Source organism: Bubalus bubalis, chromosome 2 (genome assembly GCF_019923935.1).
Source record: "Bubalus bubalis isolate 160015118507 breed Murrah chromosome 2, NDDB_SH_1, whole genome shotgun sequence".
NCBI lineage: Eukaryota > Metazoa > Chordata > Mammalia > Artiodactyla > Bovidae > Bubalus > Bubalus bubalis.
Window position 1 is genome coordinate 52,581,112 of NC_059158.1, and position 24,253 is coordinate 52,605,364.

The following is a 24,253-nucleotide window of genomic DNA, read 5'->3' on the forward strand; positions in this document are numbered from 1 at the left end:
GACACGACTGAAGCAACTTAGCAGCAGCAGCAGTGCATATATATGTATATATATATGGTTGGTGCAAAAGTAATCGCGGTTTTGCCAGTGTTGAACTTTGCTGTTCGATGTTGGAATACATTCTTAAATAAATGTGGTTATGTTATACATTATTTTAATGCACTTTTTTTTTTTGCTAATGACATTACTTGTTGTGTATTTTATATTCATTTTAGACTATGGAAATGATGTTACACAAAAAGCAAATTCAAGAGATTTTCTTATTCAAGTGCAAAATGGGTCATAAAGCAGCAGAAACAACTTGCAGCATCAACTCATTTTGTCCAGAAACTGCAAATGAATGTATTGTGCAGTAGTGGTTCAATTAGTTTTACAAAGGAGATGAGAGCCTTTAAGATGAGGGGCATAGTGGCCAGTCATCTGAACTTGACAATGGTGAATTGAGAGAAATCATGGAAGTTGATCCTCTTAAAACTAGACAAGAATTTGTCAAAGAACTCAAGTTTGACCATTTGCTTCATTCAGGATTTGAAGCAAATTGGAAAGGTGGAAAAGCTCAATAAGTGAGCTGACTGAAAATAAAAACAAATCATCTTTTGAAGTGTCTTCTTCTCTTATTCTATGCAATTACAATGAATCATTTCTTGATCAGATTGTGATGTGAGGTGAAAAGTGGATTTTATATGACAGTCAGTGATGACCAGGTCAGCAATTGGATGGAGAAGAAGCTCCAGTGCACTTCCCAAAGCAGAACTCACAGCAAAAAATGTGCTGCTGATATGACTTACTACAGCTTAATGAATCCTGGCAAAACCATTATATCTGAGAAGTATGCTCAGCAAATTGATGAGATGCATCAAAAATTGCAACTCCTGCAGCCAGCATTGGTCAACAGAAAGGCCCCAATTTTTCTCCATGCCAACACCCTAATGCACATCATATAATCACTGCTTCAAAAGTTGGATGAATTAGGGTACGAAGTTTTGCCTCATCCACCATATTCACCTTACCTCTTGCCAACTGACTACTACTTCTTCAAGCATCTCAACAACTTTTTGAAGGTAAAATGCTTCCACAATCCGTAAGAAGCAGAAAATGCTTTGCAAGAATTCATCGAATCCCAAAGCATGGGCTTTTGCGCTACAGGAATAAACAAACTTATTTCTCATTGACAAAAATGTGTTGATTGTAATGGTTCCTACTTTGATTAATGAAGATGTGTTTGAGTTTAGTTATAATGATTTAAAATTCGTGGTCCAGACCCACAATTACATTTGTACCAACCTACTAATATACCAGTAATACCTTCCAGAGACACTTGGAGTTCACAGACAAAACTTTGTGTACACCAGGACCCAGGGACAGGAGCAGTAACCACAAGAGACTGAACCAGGCCTGCCTGTGAGTGTTTGAAGTTCTCCTTCAGAGGCATGGGACAGCAGTGGCCTGCTGTGGGTCCACAGGCACTGGCTTCAGGAGTCCTGGGAGGAGTGGTGTGTGGCATAAGTCCTCTTGGAGGAGGTTGCCACTAGCCCCACCATAGAGCCACCAGGTGGGCAACCCACAAATTGCAGAAAAATACCAAAGAAGTTCTCATGCTGTTGCAAAAGTTCTAGGCCCCACCACAGACTTCCTAACCTGGGAATCCAGCAAAGGACTAAGAATACCAAGGGAATCTGATGTGAAGGTCAGCAGGATTTGATTACAGAACTTCCACAGGACTGAAGAAACAGAAACTATTGGAGGGTACAAACAAAACCTTGTGTGCACCAGGACCTAAGAGAAAAGAGCAATGAACCTACAAGAGACTGAGCCAGACTTGCCTGTGAGTGTTTGGGAGTCTCCAGTGGAGGTGTGGGTTGACAGTGGCCTGCTTCAGGGTCAGGTACACTGGCAGCAGTATTCCTGGGAAGCATAGTGTGCTGGCATAAGTCTTTTGGTCAGGTCAAGCTACAGGAAGAGGACAACCCCACCAGTAAGCAGAAAATTGGATGAATGATTCACTGAGCATGGCCTACCAGAACAAGACCCTCTGCCTACCAGAACAAGACCCAGTTTTTCCCACAGCCAGTCCTTCTCATCAAGAAGCTTCCAAAAGCCTCTTATCCTCATCCATGAGAGGGCAGAGAGAATGAAAACCACAGTCAGAGAAAACTAACCAAAATGATCATATGCATCACAGAGTTGTGTAACTCAATGAAACTATGAGCTATGCCAGGTAGGGCCACCCAAGACGAATGGGTAAAAATGAAGAGTTCTGACAAAATGTGGTGCCCTGGAGAAGGGAATGGCAAACCTCTTCAGCATTCTTGCTTTGAGAATCCCATGAATACTATGAAAAGGCAAAAAGATATGACACAAAAGATATGAAAGATGTCAGTAGGTGTCCAATATGCTACTGGAGAAGAGCAGGGAAATAGCTCCATAAGGAATAGAGGCTAAGCCAAAGCAGGCATCCACAATTCCCAGTTGTGAATATATCTGATGGTGAAAGTAAAGTCTGATTCTGTAAAAAGCAATGTTGCAAAAAACCTGGAATGTTAGGTCCACGAATCAAGGAAAATTGTAAGTAGTCAAACAGAGGATAGCAAGAGTGAATCAAAATTTTAGAAATCAGTGAACTAAAATGGATGGGAATTGGTGTATTTAATTCAGATGACCAATACATCTACTACTGTGGTCAAGAATCACTTAGAAGAAATGGAAAAGCCCTCACAGTCAACAAAAGATCCAAAATGCAGTACTTGGGTGCAATCTCAAAAATGACAGAATGATCTCAGTTCATTTCCAAGGCAGACCATTCATTATAACAGTAATCCAAGTCTATGCTTCAACCAATGATGCTGAAATGGAATGGTTCTTGAAGACCTACAAGACCTTCTAGAACAAACACCAAAAAAAGATGTCCTTTACATCATAGGGGATTGAAATGCAAATGTAGGAAGTCAAGAGATACCTGGAGTAATAGGCAAGTTTGGCCTTGGAGTACAAAATGAAGCAGATCAAAGGCTAACAGAGTTTTGTCAAGAAAATGCAGTGGTCATGGCAAACACTTTCTTCAAAAAACACAAGGGATGACTTTACACATGGACATCACCAGATGGTCAATACTGAAATCAGATTGATTATATTCTTTGCAGCCAAAGATGGAGAAGCTCTACACAGTCAGCAAAATAAGATTGGGAGCTAACTGTAGCTCAGGTCATGAACTCCTTATTGCCAAATTCAGACTTAAATTGAAACAGTAGGGAAACCACCTATTTAGGTCATTCAGATATGACCTAAATCAAATCCCTTATGATTATACAGTTGAAGTGACAAATGGATTCAAGGGATTAGATCAGGTAAACAGAGTGCCAGAAGAACTATGGGTGGAGGCTTGTAACATTGTATAGGAGATGGTGATCAAAACCATTCCCAAGAAAAAGAAATGACACAAGAGAAAATTGTTGTCTGAGGAGGCCTTACAAATAGCTGAGAAAAGGAAAGAAACAAAATGCAAAAGAAAAAAGAAAAAGATATACCCATTTGAATGCAAAATTCCAAAGAATAACAAGAAGAGATTTAAAAGCCTTCTTAACTGACCATTGCAAAGAAATAAAGGAAAAACAGTAGAATGGAAAGACTAGAGATTGTTCGAGAAAATCTAGAGCTACCAATGGAACATTTCATGCAAAGATGGGCACAATAAAGGATAGAAATGATATGGACCTAATGGAAGTAGAAGATATTAAAAAGAAGTGGCAAGAATACACAGAACTATACAAAAAAGTTCGCAATGACCCAGATAACCACGATGGTGTGATCACTCATCTAGAGCCAGACATCCTGGAGTGCAAAGTCAAGTGGGTCTTAGGAAGCATCACTATGAACAAAGCTAGTGGAGTCGGAGTTGATGAAATAGCTGAGCTATTTCAAATCCTAATGATGATGCTGTGAAAGTGCTGCACTCAATATGCCTGCAAATTTGGAAAACTCAGCAGTGGAAACCAGACTGGAAGAGATCAGTTTTCATTCCAATCCCAAAGAAGGGCAATGCCAAAGAATATTCAAACCACTGCGCCATTACACTCATTTCACATGCTAGCAAGGTAAAGCTCAAAATCGTTCAAGTTAGGCTTCAACAGTACGTGAATTGAGAACTTCTATATATACAAGATGGATTTAGAAAAGGCAGAGGAACCAGAGATCAAATTGCCAACATACTTCAGATAACAGAAAAATCAAGAGAATTTCAGAGAAACATCTACTTCTGCTTCAGTGGCTACATCAAAGCCTTTGACTGTGTGGGTCACAACAAGCTGTGGAAAATTTTTTTTAAAATTAAAATACCAGACCTCCTTACCTGTCTCCTGGGAAGCTTGTATTCAGGTCAGGAAGCAACAATTAGAACAAGATATGGAATCATGGACTGGTTCAAAATTGGGAAAGGAGTCCATCAAGGTTGTATATTGTCAGTCTGCTTATTTAACATATGCAGAGTACATCACGCAATATAATGGACTGGATAAATCTCATACTGGAATCAAGATTGCTGGAAGAAATACCAATAACTTCAGATATGCAGATGACACCACCCTTATGGCAGATAGTGAAGAAGAAGTGAAGAGCCTCTTGACAACGGTGAAAGAGGAAAATGAAAAAGCTGGCCTAAAACTCAATATTCAAAAAGCTCAGATCATAGCATCTAGTCCCATCACTGCATGGCAAATAGATGGGGTAAAAGTGAAAAAGTGACAGACTTTATATTCTTGGGCTCCAACATCACTACGGATGGTGACTGAAGCCATGAAATTAAAAGACTTTTGCTCTTTGGAAGAAAAGCTATGACAAACCTAGACACTGTTAAAAAGCACAGACATCACTCTGGTAGCAAAGGTCAAGTATGGATGTGATATTTGGACCATAAAGAAGGCTGAGCACCAAAGTATTTAAGCTTTCAAATTGTGTTGCTGGAGAAGATTCTTGAGAGTCCTCTGGGAAGCAAGGAGATTAAACCAGTCAATCCTAAAGGAAATAAACCCTGAATACTCACTAGAAGGACTGATGCTGAAACTGAAGCTCCAATAATTTGGCCACTTGATGCAAAGATCTGACTCATTGAAAAAGACCATGATGCTGGGAAAGATTTAGGGCAGGAGGAGAAGGGGGTGACAGAGGATGAGATGACTGGATGGCATCATTGAACATGAATTTGAGGAAACTCCACCAGAAAGTGAAGGACAGATAATCCTGGAGTGCTACAGTCCATGGAATTACAAAGAGTTGCGACTGAGTAACTGAACAACAGTAACAAATATTCCACTGTATTTATCCCACTCCAGTATTCTTGCCTGCAAACACTCACGAACAGAAGAGCCTTGATACAGTCCATGGTGTCCCAAAAGAGTCAGATATGACTTAGTGACTAAACAACAAAGCAAAGCTTTGGGGGTTTCCCTTGTGGCTCAGTGGTAAAGAATCCACCTGCCAGTGCAGGAGACATGGGCTTGATCTCTGGGTTGGGAAAATCCCATGGGGAAAGAAGTAGGAACCCATTCATTCCAGTATTCTTGCCTGGGAAATCCCAGGGAGAGATGACCCTGGCAGGCTACAGTCCAGGGGGTCAAAAAAGAGTTGGACATAACTTTGCAACTAAGAAACAAACAACAACATATACCACACTTTCTTAAGCTGCTGCTGCTAAGTCGCTTCAGTCGTGTTTGACTCTGTGCAACCCCATAGACGGCAGCCCACCAGGGTCCCCCGTCACTGGGATTCTCCAGGCAAGAATACTGGGGTGGGTTGCCATTTCCTTCTCCAATGCATGAAAGTGAGAAGTGAAAGTGAAGTTGCTCAGTCGTGTCCGACTTTTCGCGACCCCATGGACTGCAGCCTACCAGGCTTCTCCATCCATGGGATTTTCCAGGCAAGAGTACTGGAGTTGGGTGCCATTGCCTTCTCCGTTTCTTAAGCTAGTCATACATTAATGGGCATTTGTGTTGTTTCCATGACTCAGTTCAGTCACTCAGGTGTGTCCAACTCTTTGAAACTCCATGGACTGCGGCACACCAGTCCTCCCTGTCCATCACCAACTCCCGGAGTTCACTCAAACTCACGTCCATCAAGTCGGTGATGCCATCCAGCCATCTCATCCCCTGTCGTCCCCTTCTCCCCCAACCGCCTTCAATCTTTCCCAGCATCAGGGTCTTTTCAAATGAGTCACTTCTTCACATCGGGTGGCCAAAGTATTGAAGTTTCAGCTTCAGTATCAGTCCTTCCAATGAATATTCAGGATTGATTTCCTCTAGGATAGACTTGTTGGATCTCCTTGCAATCCAAGGGACTCTCAAGAGTCTTCTCCAACACCACAGTTCAAAAGTATAAAGCTGAGTTCTTTGGCACTCAGCTTTCTTTATAGTCCAACTCTCACATACATACATGACTACTGGAAAAACCATAGCTTTGACTAGATGGACTTTTGTTTGCAAAGCAATGTCTGCTTTTTAATATGCTGTCTAGGTTGGTCATAAATTTTATTCCAAGGAACAAGTGTCTTTTAATTTCATGACTGTAGTCACCATCTGCAGTGATTTTGGAGCCCCCCAAAATAAAGTCTGTCACTGTTTCCACATGTATTTGCTATGAAGTGATAGGACTAGATGCCACAATCTTACTTTTCTGAATGCTGAGTTTTAAACCAACATTTTCACTCTCCTCTTTCACTTTTGTCAAGAGGCTCTTTAGTTCTTCACTTTCTGCCATAAGGGTGATGTCATCTGCATATCTGAGGTTATTGATATTTCTCCCAGCAATCTTGACTCTAGCTTGTGCTTCATCCAGCCTAGTATTTCTAATGAGGTACTCTGCATATAAAATAAGCAGGTGACAATACACAGCCTTGATGTACTCCATTCCCAATCTGGAACCAGTCTGTTGTTCCATGTCCAGTTCTAACTGCTGCTTCCTGACCTGCATACAGATTTCTCAAGAGGCAGGTAAGGTGGTCTGGTATTCCCATCTCTTATAATTTTCCAGAGTTTGTTTTGGTCCAAACAGTCAAAGGATTTGGCATAGTCAACAGAGCAGAAATAGATGTTTCCTGGAACTCTCTTGCTGTTTCACTGATCCAACGGATGTTGGCAATTTGATCTCTGGTTTCTCTGCCTTTTCTAAATCCAGCTTGAACATCTGGCAGTTCACAGTTCACATACTGTTGAAGCCTGACTTGAAGAATTTTGAGCATTACTTTGCTAGCATGTAAGATGAGTGCAATTGTGCGGTAGGTTGAGCATTCTTTGGCATTGCCTTTCTTTGGGATTGGAATGAAAACTGACCTTTTCCAGTCCTGTGGCCACTGATGAGTTTTCCAAATTTGCTGGAATATTGAGTGCAGCACTTTCACAGCATCATCTTTCAGGATTTGGAATAGTACAACTGGAATTCCATCACCTCCATTAGCTTTGTTCATAGTGATGCTTCCTAAGGCCCACTTGACTTCACATTCCAGGATGTCTGCCTCTAGGGCAGTGATCACACCATTGTGATTATCTGGGTCATGAAGATCTTTTTTGTATAGTTCTTCTGTGTATCCTTGCCACCTCTTCTTAATATCTTCTGCTTCTGTTAGGTCCATACCATTTCTGTCCTTTATTGTGCCCATCTTTGCATGAAATGTTCCCTTGGTATCTCTCATTTTCTTGAAGAGATCTCTAGACTTTCCCATTCTATTGTTGTTCTCTATTTCTTTGCATTGATCACTGAGGAAGGTTTTCTTATCTCTCCTTGCTATTCTTTGGAACTCTGCATTCAGATGGGTATATCTTTCCTTTTCTCCTTTGCCTTAGCTTCTCTTCTATTCACAGCTATTTGTAAGCTTTCCTTAGAAAGCTTTTGCCCTTAGAAAGCTTATTTTGCCTTTTTGCATTTCTTTTCCTTGTCTAGACTATTGTAAATCGTTCTGTTATGAACACTGTGGTACATGTATCCTTTCAAATTAAAGCTTTCATATTTCTCCATATGTGGCCAGGAGTGTGATTGTTGGACCATATGGTAGCTCTGTTTTTAATTTTTTAAGGAGCTTCCATATAGTTTTCCAATAGTGGCTGCACCCTTTTCCCCACCCATTATTTTCCCAACAACAGTATAAGAGATTCCACACTCTATCGAATATTTATTTGTAGACATTTTGGTGATAGATATTCTGACTGCTGTGATATGATACCTCACTGTTTTTGATTTGCCATAATTGGTGATTATAATCATAATTGGTGATGTTGAGCATCTTTTCATTTGCCTGTTGGCCATGTGGATGTCTCTGTGGAGACATGTCTACTTCATTTTGCGCAAATGGCCATACTACCCAAAGTAATCTGCAGATTTAATCATAACTTTATCAAATTATCCAGGAAATTTTTCACAGAGCCAGAACAAATAACTCTAAAATTTATATGGAACCACAAAAGACCCAGTATTGCCAAAGTCCTGAGGAAAATGTACAAGCTGGAGGTCTAATCCTTTCAGATTCCAGACAATATTGCAGAGCTACAGTAATCAAAATATCATGGTATTGGCACAAAAACAGGCAAACATATCAATGGAACAGAATACAGAGCCTAGAAAGAAACCCACATACCTAAGGTCAATTAATCTTTGTCAAAGGAGGCAAGCCTATACAATGGAAGGGGGAAAAAAAGTCTCTTCAGCAATTGGTGTTGGGAAAGCTGAACAGCTGGATATAAATCAATGAAATTAGAACACTCCCTCACACCATACACAAAAACAAACTCAAAATGGTTTAAAGACCTAAAAATAACATGACACAATAAAACACCTAGAAGACATAAATTGTGACAATATTTTCTTACATCAATCAATATTTTCTTTAGAGCAAGGCAAAAGAAATAAAAACAAAAATAAACAAATGGTATCTAATTAAATTTAAAAGCTTTTGCACAGCAAAGGAAACCATCAACAAAACACAAAAGACAATCTATGGAATGGGAGAAAATATTTACAATGACATGACCAACACGAGATTAATATCCAAAATATTTATACAACTCAATATCAAGAAAACAACCTAATCAAAAATGGGCAGAAGGTCTTAACACTTTTTTTTTGTTTCTACAGAAAAGAATAGAAACCTCAGAGTGTGCCACAAACTGGGGGATACCAACAAACCAGTCATGGCGCCTGGCTCTCCTGAATCTCATTTGACACCAGATGACAAGGACTCCAAAGATCAGACAGTAGCAATAAAACCATTGCCCCTTCCAACATTAATCAGTGATCCTGGTGATGAATTTCACCCAAACTCCAGTGATACTGGTAAGGACTATGGAACAAACTGTTTTATGGGTGTAGCCACTAATCTCAAAATTGTATCTGAGTTAATGATAATGTGATGTTGGATGTTAGCTTGGGAGTCAGAATACTTGTAATTTATACACCTATCACTTTATAAAAATGCTTTAGTTTTCTTTGCCCAGTAGGCTGCTCACCTGAAAAATGAAGAGTTGCAATGGATGATCTCTCAAGTCTTCTAAAAGTGAAAATCTGTTATTCTTTTTTTTTTTTTTCTTTTTTAGATTCTATTCCCATGCAGGTCATTGTAGAGTATTGAGTAGAGTTTCCTGTGATACACAGTAGGTTCATTAGCTATCTTTTATATATAGCAGAGAAGGCAATGGCACCCCACTCCAGTACCCTTGCCTGGAAAATCCCATTGGCGAAGGAGCCTGGTAGGCTGCAGTCCATGGGGTCGTGAAAAGTCGGACACGACTGAACAACTTCCCTTTCACTTCTCACTTTCATGCATTGGAGAAGGAAATGGCAACCCACTCCAGTATTCTTGCCTGGAGAATCCCAGGGACGGGGGAGCTTGGTGGGCTTCCAGAGTCGGACACGACTGAAGTGACTTGGCAGCAGCAGCAGCAGCACTGCATATATGTCAATCCCAATCTCCCAAGTTACCCATCCCCCATTCCCTGCTTAATATCCCTGTTTGTTTTCTATATCTGTGACTCAATTTATGCTTTGTTAATAGGATCATTTTTACCATTTTTTTAATTCCTCATATAAGCAATATAATATGATATTTGTTTTTGTCTGACTTACTTCACTCAGTATGGCAATTGTTAGATTCATCCATGTTGCTACAAATGGCATTATTGCATTCTTTTTTATAGTTGAATAATTATCATTGTATATATGTGCCACCTCTTTATCAATTCCTCCATGAATAGACATTTAGTATTGCAAGTAGTGCTGCAATGAACCTTGGGGGTGCATGTATGTTTTTTTCTGGATATATGGTGTGAAGTGATAACTTATTTCAGTTTTGATTTGCATTTGTCTAATAATTACTGATATTGACCATCTTTTCATGTGCCTCTTGGCCATCTATATGTCTTCTTTGAAGAAATGTCTATTTAGATCTACTTATTATGTGATTAGGTTGTTTGTTTGTTTTTATATTGAGCTGCATGTGTTTTTTGTATATTTTGGAGATTTGTCCCTTGTTGGTTGCTTCATTTGCAAATATCTTCTCCCATTCAATGAGTTGTCTTTTCTTTTTGCTTATGGTTTTCTTTAGCGTGCAACAGTTTTTACGTTTAATTAAGTCTCATTTGTTTATTTTTGTTTTTATTTTCATTACTCTTGGAGGTGGATCAAAAAAGATATTGCTATGTCAGAGAGTGTTTTGCCTATGCTTTTCTCTAAGAGTTTTTTTCAATGTAGTTCTGAAAACCCTAGCCACAGCAATCAGAGAGGAAAAAGAAGGAAAAAGAATGCAAATTGGAAAAGAAGTAAAAATGTCAGTTTTTGCTGATGATATAATACTATACTAAGAAAATCCTAAAGATGAAACTATTAAAATTCATGAGTGAATTCAGTAAAATTGAAAGATACGAAATTAATACACAGAAATCTCTCTCATTTCTACACATTAACAATGAAAAATCAGAGAGAGAATTAAGGAAACAATACAATTTACCATCACATCAAAGGGAATAAAATACCTTTGAATAAACTTACCTACAGAGACAAAATACCTGTATTCTGAAAACTATAATATACTTATGACAGAAATTGAAGATGACACAACAGATAGAAAGATATAACATGTCCTTGGATTGGAAGAATCAATATTGTCAAAATGACTACTGAAGCCAATCTTCAGATCCAAAGCTGCTGCTGTACTAAGTTGCTTCAGTCATGTCCGGCTCTGTGCAACCCCATAGACGGCAGCCCACCAGGCTCCCCCGTCCCTGGGATTCTCCAGGCAAGAACACTGGAGTGGGTTGCCATTTCCTTCTTCAATGTGTGAAAGTGAAAAGTGAAAGTGAAGTCGCTCAGTCGTGTCCAACTCTTAGCGACCCCATGGACTGCAGCCTACCAGGCTCCTCTGCCCAGGGGATTTTCCAGGCAAGAGGACTGGAGTGGGGTGCCATTGCCTTCTCCTCAGATCCAAAGCAACCCCTATCAAATTACCAATAGCATTTTCACAGAATTCGAATGAAAATTTTCACAATTTGTATGGCGACATAAAAGACTCCAAATGGCCAAGGACAATCTTGAGAAAGAAAAAGAGATTCTTCCAAACTCTGTTCCCTGACTTCAGACTATAGTGTTGTATTTGTTTAGTCACTATGTCTTGTCTGACTTGTTTGAAACCCTATGGACTGTAGCCAGCCAGGATCCTGTATCCATGGGATTTCCCAGGCAAGAATACTGGAGTGAGTTGCCGTTTCCTTCTCCATGGGATCTTCTCAACCCAAGGATCGGATCCATGTCTTCTACATTAGCAGGCAGATTCTTTACCACTGAGCCACCAGGGAAGCCCTCAGACATAGTACAAAGCTACAAATAAAAACAGTATGTTACTGTCACAAAAACATAGAAATATAGATCAATGGAATTGGATAAAAAGCCCAGAGATAAACCCACATACCTATGGTCATTTAATCTGTGAAAAAGGAGGCAAGAATATACAATGGAGAAAAGATAGACTCTTCAGTAAGGGGTGCTGATAAAGTTGGACAGCTACATGTAAAAGAATGAAATTAGAACCCCACACACAAAAATAAATGCAAAATTGATGAAAGACCTAAAATTAAGGTCAGATACTAGAAATTCTGCTATTCTAAATTTGTGGGTTATCAACAATAACATAGCTATTTTGGCCTATGAGTTTATTGGTCAAAAAATTGGGATCCTTGAGATAGATACTAATTTAAAATAATTTAAAAGCTATTTATTCCACATGGGAATTCATGATGAAGAAACAAGGTTTGGAAAAGTAGAAATGTATCAGGGTGTGAGGTTAGAAGTACAGTATCTACCAGCTGTTCACGCTTCTGATACCAGTTTCAAGATGAGATGTTCCCTAATTTTTTTTTTTTTTTTTTTTTTTGGTAATTGGCTACAAGAATTCAGAACTCACTGAAAGCTATTATGCTCAAGATTATGGTTTTTTACAGTGAAAAAATATGCAGATTAAAGCCAATCAATGGAAAAGATTCATGATAAAGTGTCCAAGGAACTTCTAAGCATGTAGCTCCCATTTGTTCTCTCCTAATGAAGTTATGGACAGCACTGTTCTCTTGGCAATGACTTGCAACAAAATAATTGAAGTATTGCCAACCAGGGACACTGATCTGAGCCTTGGTGTGCCCAGTCTTTATTGGAGCTCCACAGTCAACTCCACAGTCAGCTCCACACAGCTGATCTCAGTCTCCAGGCCCACTGGGGTCAAGTTGATACCACGTGACTCAATAATAAATAACATTGCTGGACTTTCTACTTTGGCCACAGACCAAAGACATCCTGTCCTCATCAGACAGGACATACTAAGGGATTATGTATTACCCACCAGGGCTAAGTGTAAAGGCCAGAGCTCTTCTGGGGCAAGGTAAAATTCTCTATTACATATAAGGCCTAAGGATGACAAAGAGGCAAAGTGTGAACAGTATCAGGACTCCATATATATTAGTTTTCTGTTGTCTCTGAACACATTTATCATTTTAAAAGAACACAATTCATTATATCACAGTTATGTACACTAGAAGTTTGGGCTGGCACAGTTGATTTCTCTACTTCAAGTATGGCAAGGCCAAAGTCAAGGTGTTGTCCTTCTCAGATTTTAGCCAGAGACTCAAGAAGCAATACCCTTCCAAGACCATTTAGATTGTTGGGAGAACACTGTTCTTTGCAGTCACTGGACTGAGGTTCCTTGTTCCTTGTTGCCTGCCAACTGGTGTGGCTCTTAGCTCCTGGAAGCCTCTGGTTCTATATCTCTGAGCCAGTTGTGCCTCAGATCCTTCTCACACTTGGAATTCCTCTGAACTCTTTGTCTTCCACACATCTTTTCTGCCTACAGCTGACTAAATTTCTATCCTTTTAAGGGCTCACCTGAACAATCCAAGACAATATTCCTGTTTTAAAGTCCATAACCTTAATTACATCTGCAAAGTCCCATTTTCCCTGCAGTTTAACATATTCTATAAGTTCCGGGGTTTTGGGTATCAACACCTTGGGGAAAATTCATATAATCTCTCATCTCTACAATTTTCTGTGGCTTCATGAATTTCTCCATGAAGCAAAGAACATGAGCACCAACAGCCTCTAAGTATCAATGTCTATTATATTAATACAAATACCACAGAGGCCAGGCAGATAATGCCGATGAATGAGATGGGCTGGTGAGAAAGTAGTGAGTGCAGGCTATGAGGAAACTAGAGCAGAGGATGATAAACTATGGCCAGATGCAAGCTCAGCTTACTGACCAGTTTCAGTAAATAAACTTGTATTTTCTATGTCTCTTTTTAGTCTATAATGACAGAGATGACATGTCAACCAACACAGACTGCATGGTTTACAAAGCTGCAAATATTTACTATGTGCCCATTTACAGAAAACATTTGCCAACCCATGATTTAGAAGCTGCATACATACCCCATTTGAAGGCCACCCCAGAGTCCCAGCCAATGGTTGTGGTGGAGAAATGTTCACCCAGTGTTCCAAATCTTTCTCTTTCTTCAAGAGAAACTTGAGCTCAAGATCTTTATATGAAATTTTCTAATATGTATGTCAACTAATTTTTAAAAGTTTACAAAATCCTAGGAAGGCTAATGAGAAAACATCTGCTGGTCTCATTGGCTTTTCCAAAGTTTGTGGCTTTTGTTTTATGTAGTTTCAGCCATAAGAGAGAAATGGAATTTAGTCTCAATATCTGAGGAGAGAACTGTGTCATGAGCTCTCTTTGCACCAATCAACTATGACAAGGGGTGTAAATACAATTATTGATTGACTCAATTTGGTTAATTCAGAATCTTCTGCTTTGGCCCAGAGATAGATTTTTTTATAGGCCTTAAGCATGAGAAAGTTCACAACTCCAAACAAACCACCAATAAATAATTTCAAAATAAATATTAAAGTCAATCCTTAAAAATAAATGCAAGGAATTTCAACATGATATTTTCTTTTTTTTTTTAATTTTATTTTATTTTTAAACTTTACATAATTGTATTAGATTTGGGAGAATGGCATTGAAACATGTATAATATCATGTATGAAACAAGTTGCCAGTCCAGGTTCGATGCACGATACTGGATATTTTCTTCTCTGTAATAACTACTTTGAATTTATTAAAAACTATTTTTTCAAGAAGCAATTCCCCCCACTCTGACTTTTTATTGTTTTTGTCCTGGTTTTCATGCCAGGTTATCCTGCATTTCCTCTATAAAAGAACAATGATTTAATTTATTAATTCTCTGAGAAGAAGAGAAAGGAAAACACCACCCAAGAGCCACACTGTAAGAAAACAAATAACCCCTGAGCTGGCAAATTTCTGCCTGCTCTTCAGCTTACATCTGGGAAGGGCTGACCAAAACATTTAATTGTTACAAGCAAGTATGATTTATTTGAAGAAAAGAAAGTCAGACAATTCAGATTAGTTGATGCCTTGGAAATGAAATTTGATTGAATAAGGCTCTCATATTTGGTAAAAGAATTAAATTTATAAATTAAAAAATTGATACTTAGGATACATATCAAAACACGTGGTGCCAAATTTTACTTTTTAATTAGACAAAATCAAAGCACACAAGATGCATTAATTAATTAATTAAATCACATTAATTATTAAATTATGAAGGAAATAGCCAGTGAGTGCCTGTGATATATCTGTTCTGCTATAGGTACTGGAGATATAGCATTGAGTAAATAAATAAATAGGCAAGCTCTCCTGGAGCTGACATGAAAGTGGGGAAAGACAGTAAACATGTATTAAATAATATGGCAGGTGGTGAAGAAAATGGAAACTGGTCAGTATATTATTATAGGCTGAATTCTGTCTTCTCAAAATTGATATGTTGATGTCTTAATCTCTAGTACCTTAGAAGGTGACTATATTTAAAGACAGAGTGTTAAGAGACATAATTATTGATGAATAATGTTGAATAAGGTCTGTTTCCCAAGGTTCCAAGTTAGGAAAGGAGTACATCAGGCTGTATATTGTCACCCTGCTTGTTTAAATTATATCCAGAGTATATCATGTGAAATGTCATGTGAATGAAGCACAAGCTGGAATCAAGATTGCCAAGAAAAATAGCAATAACCTCAGACATGCAGATGACACCACTCTTATGGCAGAAAGCAAAGAGGGACTAAGGAGCCTCTTGATGAATGTGAAAGAGGAGAGTGAAAAAGCTGCCTTAAAACTCAGCATTCAAAAAACAAAGATCATGGCATCCAGTCCCATCACTTCATGGCAAATAGATGGGGAAACAATGGAAATAGCGACAGACTTTATTTTCTTAGTCTCCAAAATCATGGCAGATGCTGACTGAAGCCATGAAATTAAGACACTTGCTCCTTGGAAGAAAAGCTATGACTAACCGAGACAGCATATTAAAAAGCAGAGACATTATTTTGCAGACAAAGGTCCAACTAGTCAAAGCTATGGTATTTCCAACAATCATGTATGGATGTGAGAGTTGGACCATAAGAAGTTTGAGCACTGAAGAACTGATGCTTCTGAACTGTGGTGTTGGAGGACTCTTGAGAACCAGTCAAGCCTAAAGGAAATCAATCCTGAATATTCATTGGAAGGACTGATGCCAAAGCTGAAGCTCTAATGCTTTGGCCACCTGATGTGAAGAGCTGACTCATTATAAAAGACCCTTATGCTGGGCAAAATTTAAGGCAGGAGGAGAAGGGGATGACATAGGATTAGATGGTTGGATCGCATCACCAACTCAATGGACATGAGTTTGAGTAAGCTCTGGGAGATAGTAAGGGAAAGGGAAGCCTGGTGTGCTGCAATGCATAGGGTTGCAAAGAGTAGGACATGACTGAGTGACTGGACAACAATGACAAGATCTGTAGGATGGGCCCTAATCCAATATGTCTGGTGTGGTGTCTCAATAAGAAGGGAAGATTAGGAAACACACATGCAGAGGGAAAACCATGTGAAGAAGATGGCCATCTACAAGCCAAGGAGAGAGTACTTCAGAAGAAACCAACCAATGCTGCTGACACCTTGATCTTGGATTTCTACCCTTCAGAACTGGAAGAAAATATCTGTTTAAGCCTCCAGTCTGTGGTACTTGTTATGGCAGCTCTAGGTACACTCACTGCCCAGACATAGTGCAACTTGGTGATCTTAGAGTGAATCAGAGGTTTTACCTGTCCACATTCTGATCAAATCTCATAGAATTAATACTTCAGGTGATTTTTTTCAGCACTTACACCATGGTAAATTATCCCCCCTTTGCATTTGATGGCATGTCTATTGCCTATAGTTTTCTCACTCAATAATATAAAGCTCTGTTAGGGTGTCATTCTTTTTCTGGCTGCTTCCTAGATATATGTCCAGTATAAATAGTATGTGGTAACAACAGCAACAATAAAAAACTATATTGAGTGGATAAATCTTTCTCTTATTTTAAAATAAGAGAAAATAAAATTAATTATTGTAGTAATTTTATTTTTTTTTTGAGTGGAAAACATTTATATAGATTTTTTAAAATGCAAAGCAATATAATATGTTGAGCATGTACATGTGTTGTAAAAAATTAAAACATACAGGAAAAGATACACACAAACTTCAGAACAGTAGTAGTCTTAGAAGACACAGATAAAGCAAAGAACTAGATTATCTGTGACTGTATTATTGGTTAACCAGTAAGATGACTTTATTTCTTCAATAAGAGTTTTATGTTGTTAATATATTTATAGTTTACATATAATTGCTTATTACATTTAAAATACTGATTATCTGAAATTTTCCATATTTTAAAGTGCCTATACATTTTATTTTCTTTAAGGGGAATTATTCATTTTGGGCACAACACCCAATAGTTCATAATAGGTTGGAAACACAGCAACTGCTAATTTAGCATAAAACAATGTAACTGCTAGAGCTTGTTTGTGTTAAATAGAGGTAGTTATGAAGCCTATGGAGCCTCAGAGAAGCGAAATTTATCAGTGACAAGACAGCATTCCTAATATATTTGCATAGATAGAACAAGTAACTTGTTTTCCACATGCTTCATATACTTAAAATCTACTTAAGCTGTGTTTTTCAACTGTCGGTCTTTTGGTTTAAAAGCCTAACTACATCTCAAAAAATGATATTCAAGCATCGTTTTAAAATTACAGCTGCTCAATGTCAGTGAAATGGCAGCCCACTCCAGTATTCTTGCCTAGAGAATCCTGTGGACAGAGGAGCCTGTTGGGCTGCCGTCTTTGGGGTCGCACAGTCAGACATGACTGAAGCGACTTAGCAGCAGCAGCAATGTCAGTGATATGATAGATTGATATATTCAGATTCAGACATGATCATGGTACCATTACCTGAGTTAGAGTAGTTGTGCCAAATTGATAGATTTAAGAAGCATTGATATGGTGCTTATTGTCTACCTGAAACTCTTAAGCAACTTGTTTAATCATCATAACTAGCTCATGAAGTAGGTAATATTGTGTCAGGGAGAAAGCTGAGGCACATAAGAAAGCCGAGATAAGAAAAGTCACCAAGGCAAAGGCAGGGTATGCAGGGAGGCAGATGAGCTTCAGTGTTTGTGCCAAATCATTACAGTCCGTTGCCTCACCTAAAGGTTCAGACAATATCTAGTATTTGTGATGCATGCTGTGGGTCTGAGCTTTCCGTATGCTTTACATACATTCAGTTGTTTTATGGTATTGAGCCACCACTGGGAATCAAAAGGTCTGGATTCCAGTTTCAATTTTGGTGAAGGACAAAGAGTGTGATTCAGGGAACCTGGCTGTACTTTTCTGGGATTCAAGCTAATGAATTGGTTAAATTAGATGATTTATCTCCAAAGTCTCTTCTAATTCTAAAGTTTTAGAATTTGTAGACTATCTTAAAAGTCATGAAATCAATATATATATTTTAGTTTTCAAGTTTTTTAAACTGAATACTCGGTCTATATTTTTCATCTTCTACACTCTCATTCTTGAAAAAACTTTTATTTAAATTTTATTTACTTATTTTAAGTGAAACAAAGATGAATATTTTTAATGATAAAAGGTAAAGAATCTGCCTGCAGTGTCAAAGACCTGGATTTGATCCCTGGGTTGGGAAGATACCTTGGAGAAGTGAAAGGCTACCCACTCCAGTATTCTAGTCTGGAGAATTCCATGGACTACACAATCCATGGGTTTGAAAAGAGTCGGATATGACTGCATGACTTTCACTTCATTCACAGAGAAAATAGACATGATAAACCATTAGACATCTTAACAACAAAGAAACAAAGACACATAAAGGAAAAATCAGAAGAAATATAAGGGAAAATAAAAAAATATATAACCATAGTGAGACACATTAACATTTCTCTAAGAACATTTTGTTAAGTGCAGAAAAAATAAGAATAGGAGCCTCTTGAATGTTGTTATTAATAATTTAAATATAATAGATTTATATTTAGCTAATTTATGTTAAAATCCTACACAAATATATTTAAAATTTTGTATCTCATACCTTGTTATTAAATGTCCATAGGACATTTAGAAAAACTGGCAAAAGATAAACATTACTAAATTTCAAAAAGTAGAATTCTTTTTTGTGTGTGATTCAGTTATACATATACATGTTATTTTTGAACTTATTTTTCATTTTAGGTTATTGCAAGATATTGACTATAGTTCCCTGTGCTATACAGTAAGCCTTTGTTGCTTGTTGCATATCTATTTTTTTAAATTAGAAAAGTAGCATTCTATTCATACTAAGTCAAACAAAAAACACTTTTATATTCTCACTTATGCAAGTTTTGAATTTAACAAATAGATGTAGATATCTTAGATTCAGATGCTATTATAAAGATATAAAACCATTTTGCCAAAGCAAAGGAAATAAAAAAGCAAACCAACAGAAAAAAAAAAATAATAATAATTTTACCTTTAATATAACAGGAACTTTTTATTTGGGGAATACCAGTACACATTATTGCTCCCCTAGGAGCTAAATGTATACTTTCAGCTCCCAAACAGCATTTATTTACCCAATAGAAATGCAAAGCTAATTATAATTAATACTGTTAATTTTAGTTCTGCCTTGAATAATTACAATTCACAGAGCTATCTTTTTTCCTCTTATTGCAATTATGAAATTATGATTTGTTTGATATGAGAAAATTATGACAGAAGACTTAGGAGTAAATATAAAAAGAAAGTTTGATGACTTAAAAAATATCATTAAGTTTTCAAAAATAGTGAAACTCAAAGAAGCTCAAAGTCTTTTCAGTGATACTTATCTATATACATCTTATATGGTGCCAAAGCAGTGAGGGAAATATATTTTAATTTCTGTAAGCAAAGATATTTTCAGTAAGTATTTCCATATAATGCTTCTGTTTATTTAAGCAAATACTCTTAGACTGAACCTCATCCCAAGTGATAATCTCTCAGGCTATTTAGAGACTATGTTCTCAGGAATATGGCAAAGGCAGGCTAAAAAAGGTAAGATCTCCAGCTCTAAGACAAAGACATGGAAACATGATGCTTCTGTTAATGATCATAATGACTAATTCCCTATTCTTTAGCCTCATTTTACTTCTCAGTTCGTCATGATCTAATGATTCAGATAATTTTTTTATTTTACAGATAACACCAGGGACAACACTCAAGTTCCTACTGCACCTCAACTTTCCTCTAGAATGAAGCACATTAAACAAGAGATGGCCAAAAATCACCTTCAATTTGTGCGATTTGAAGCAACAGACCTCCATGGTGTGTCCAGGTCTAAGAGTATCCCTGCACAATTTTTCCAAGTGAGTTTTGCAAGTAGTTATGACTGAAGGTCATTTCATTCAATTCATTTGCAAGTGAATGGTCCTTATTACTCTTTCTAATTTTATTGTACTCTAAACAGCAATTCAAACTGAAAACCTTGTTTGATATGAGAAAACTATGACAGAAGACTTAGAAGCAAATATAAAAAGAAGGTTTGATGACTTAATAAATATTATTAAGTTTTCAAAAATAGTGATGTTAAGAAATACTGCATTTTCAGATATTTGGGATGAGTTGTTTTTTTGTTTTTAGTTTACGTCATGTGTTTATTTTAATAAGTGATTACTGTGTTATTAAAACATTTCTTAGGAAGGGACATCAGTCAGTATTATACAAAAGTATCAAAATTAAGCATCCCCAAAAGTTATTATTTAAATACTACTTTCAATATTAAATTGTAACTTTCTAATTTGCTTAACACTGAGTAAAACTGGAATTTTTCAAAACATTTTTTAAAGAGTTCCAAATAAGTCAAACATGTATCTTAAAAAAATTATTTAGATCTGCCTACACACATACACATGAAATTTATATATACAGGTCCTTGAGTAGGTTGAAAAATTAAACAGTCATTGAATAGTGCTTGACTTATCAACTTTATTACTGGTAAAGGCAGATTCAGATCATACAAGTCAAATGGCATTTGAAAATGTGTAGAGATGGTGGAAAGTGAAGGAGGCAGTCACTCAATACCAAATACAGAAGAGTCACATCTTCTAGTACCAGCTGCTCCTCAGTAGCCATGCTCTTTGGGATTTAGAGGTAATATAAAAACCAAATTGGCTTGCAGAATTAACCTCACCATGTTCACTGACATCATGGGAACTGAACTTTATAGTCAGCTTTTTCTCTACCCATTAATGTAAATTTCAACACATGAAACTTTATTGATATTCCTACCACACAATTTCTAGAAAAATTTTTATCTGTCTATTCAACTTCATACTTCATTATTTCCCAGTTGTGTGGTACATAGAAAAGTTAAATAAGAACTAAATCCATTGAATCCAACAGATATTTGACCAGAAAATGCGTTAGCAATCATTTAGTCTAACACTTGTTTCACAGATATGGAGGCTGAGGCATGTATATAGTACCATGACCTGCCTAACTTCACACAAGCAATTAATGACAAAGTTAGGACTAGAAATAAATTTGGTGATACTCAAGTCATGCTGACTTGAAGGCTACAATATTCTGGAAACTATAACTTAGGTGCACATTCATGGGCAAGGTTTTTGGAACTCTGTGCCTATGAGGTAGTTTGCTCGTTAGTAAAGGTGAGCGAGGAGAGAAGCACCATAGTCAGCAACCCTGGATCCTCTGTCCCATGTGTCCTGTGTGTGATCACAGTCAGCTCTCTGAGAAGGACTGCAGATGGTCTACTGACTCTTTTTGGAGGATTACAATAGAATAAGTTGAAATAAAGCCTTATCTGCAGTATTAGCAACTATGCCATGTGATAAAAAGTGATTTTAAACAGTACTTTTGGTTATGATCATTTCAAATAATTCCTTTAGATTTTACCTTTTTCATTTACTATAAAGACATTTTCTTTATTGCTATAGCTTTTATTTATGAGTGCTGTTTGCATGAGCATATAAAGTTTCCAAAAGCTAAAGCTATTGACTTGTTTATAAATTACCTTTGAGAATATTATTTTAAACTATTTAAAATGTATCTGTAATAAGCTAGTTTCAACTAACAGATGAAGCTTTTTTTTTTTTTTTTCTCATTAGTAATGCTCTCCCACTCCCACTTCCCATCCCCCGACTTTTTTGTTTGGTTTCAAGTTTCAAAAGTTGATTGCTCTGTCCTTTAACTTATTTAGGAAAAAGTGATTCATGGTGTTTACATGCCCCGAGGTTATCTTGAATTGATACCAAATCCTAAGGACAATGAAGTGGATCACATTAGAGCAACGTGTTTTAATAGTGACATAGTCCTGATGCCAGAGCTATCAACCTTCAGAGTTCTGCCGTGGGCCAAGAGAACAGCCAGGGTGATCTGTGACACATTCACCGTGACCGGGGAGCCTCTTCTGACCTCCCCGAGGCACATCGCCAAAAGGCAGCTAAGCCAGCTGCAGGATGCTGGCTTCTCCCTGCTCTCTGCTTTCATCTATGATTTTTGCATTTTTGGTGTACCTGAAATTATCAATTCAAAAACCATATCTCTTCCTGCTTCAGCACTGCTAAATAATCACGACCAGCCGTTCATCCAGGAACTCGTGGATGGTTTGTATCACACTGGGGCCAATGTTGAGAGCTTTTCCTCCTCTACCAGGCCTGGCCAGATGGAAATCTGTTTTCTGCCTGAATTTGGCATCAGTTCAGCTGATAATGCATTTACCCTCAGAATGGCTGTCAAAGAAGTGGCAAGGAAGTATAATTATATCACCAGCTTTTTCATCGAGACTGGATTCTGTAACTCAGGAATTTTGTCTCATAGCCTCTGGGATGTCAATGAGAAGAAAAACATGTTCTGTAGCAATTCTGGAATTGAGCAGCTCACGATTCCTGGGAAAAAATGGTTGGCAGGCCTCTTAAAGCACTCTGCTGCCCTCAGCTGCTTGATGGCCCCTGCTGTTAGCTGCAGGAAGCGCTACTCTAAGGAGAGTAAAGACCTGAAGGAGAGTGTGCCGACAACGTGGGGGTACAATGATAACAGCTGTGCTTTTAATATTAAGTGTCATGGTGAGAAAGGCACTAGAATAGAAAATAAACTGGGCTCAGCCACAGCAAATCCTTACCTGGTGTTGGCCGCCACTGTTGCTGCAGGCTTGGATGGACTTTACAGCGATGATGGTGTTTTGTCTGGTCCAGAGAACAGCACAGACCTTCATCAGTCCAAACCTTCTGAGATCCCTTTAAAACTGGAACATGCCCTCATGGCACTAGAGGAAGATCAATGTCTGAGACAGGCTCTAGGAGAAACTTTTATTCGGTATTTTGTTGCCATGAAGAAATATGAGTTGGAAAATGAAGAAACAGATGCTGAGAGAAATAAATTCTTAGAATATTTTATTTAGAGTGGAACCCTTAACTATTTCTGTAGCAGTGTGAGTTTTTTTAAGTTGCTGATTTGCCAGAAAGAAAAGATGGAGTTTTCTAATAACAATAAGACTACAAATGCTTTCTCTCTTTTTTGTTCCATGAAATATTTGAAGATGACATGAGGCCACTGGGAGGATTCTAATAGAAACAAACAATAAAGTTGTGGTGCAACAGTGATGTGCAAACCCAACAAGTCTTGTCACTCGGTGATCATTGCCTCAGTGTATGTTGCTTGACCTAGACACAAATATTCAGGGTTTTTTTTTTTTTTTTTTTTGGAGGGGGGGGGCAGGAAACAAATATATTTACACAATAAAAAAGACTTAAGAGTTAGAAAACAAAATTTAAATGACTAAAAATACAATGAAGTAATTTTCAATTATACACATAGATTGTGACTGCCAGGGAAACAAAGATATTTGCTAATATAATCTCACTCATATTGAGGATCTATTTTTCAAACATCATTGTAATGTTTCCAAATGATTTAATTAAGGTTTTCAAAAATATGTGATGATGACAAATTAGCAGAAGTTTTCACATATGTCCCATATCTTTCTACCCTGCATCACCAGCTCCTGAAAGTCTAAGGATGTTCAAGGCTGTAATGTCCACAAGAAATGGATTTTGAGCTGGGAACAATGAGATCAAATATTTAAAAGCAGTAAAAATCTTTCTTTAAGCCATATCTTATATAGAAACCTAATGCATAGAATACAGATGAAATGGAGATGGACTGGGGTAGGTGGGCTCTGCCTGGTTTGTACCACTCTTTGGAAATTCCAAAGATACCTGTAGCACTTTGTAAAGTGCAAGAACAGCTGCCTTGATAACCAGGGCACTGTTTTCAGCTAAAATTGCCTTTAAATTACTGATTCTCCTGTATTATTAATATTAAT

At 37.6% G+C, this 24,253-nt stretch overlaps 1 protein-coding gene across 1 annotated transcript; it reads left to right on the top strand.

The window, feature by feature from the left end:
• Nucleotides 1-9,098: 9,098 nt before the first annotated feature.
• Nucleotides 9,099-23,651, top strand: LGSN (lengsin, lens protein with glutamine synthetase domain; the record flags this gene model as incomplete). The annotated part of the gene is made up of 3 exons (XM_025264013.3): nt 9,099-9,309; nt 20,110-20,276; nt 22,130-23,651. Coding segments are annotated over 3 exons (1,578 nt in total), but the record flags the coding sequence as incomplete, so codon positions are not given.
• Between the last annotated feature and the right edge of the window lie 602 nt (nt 23,652-24,253).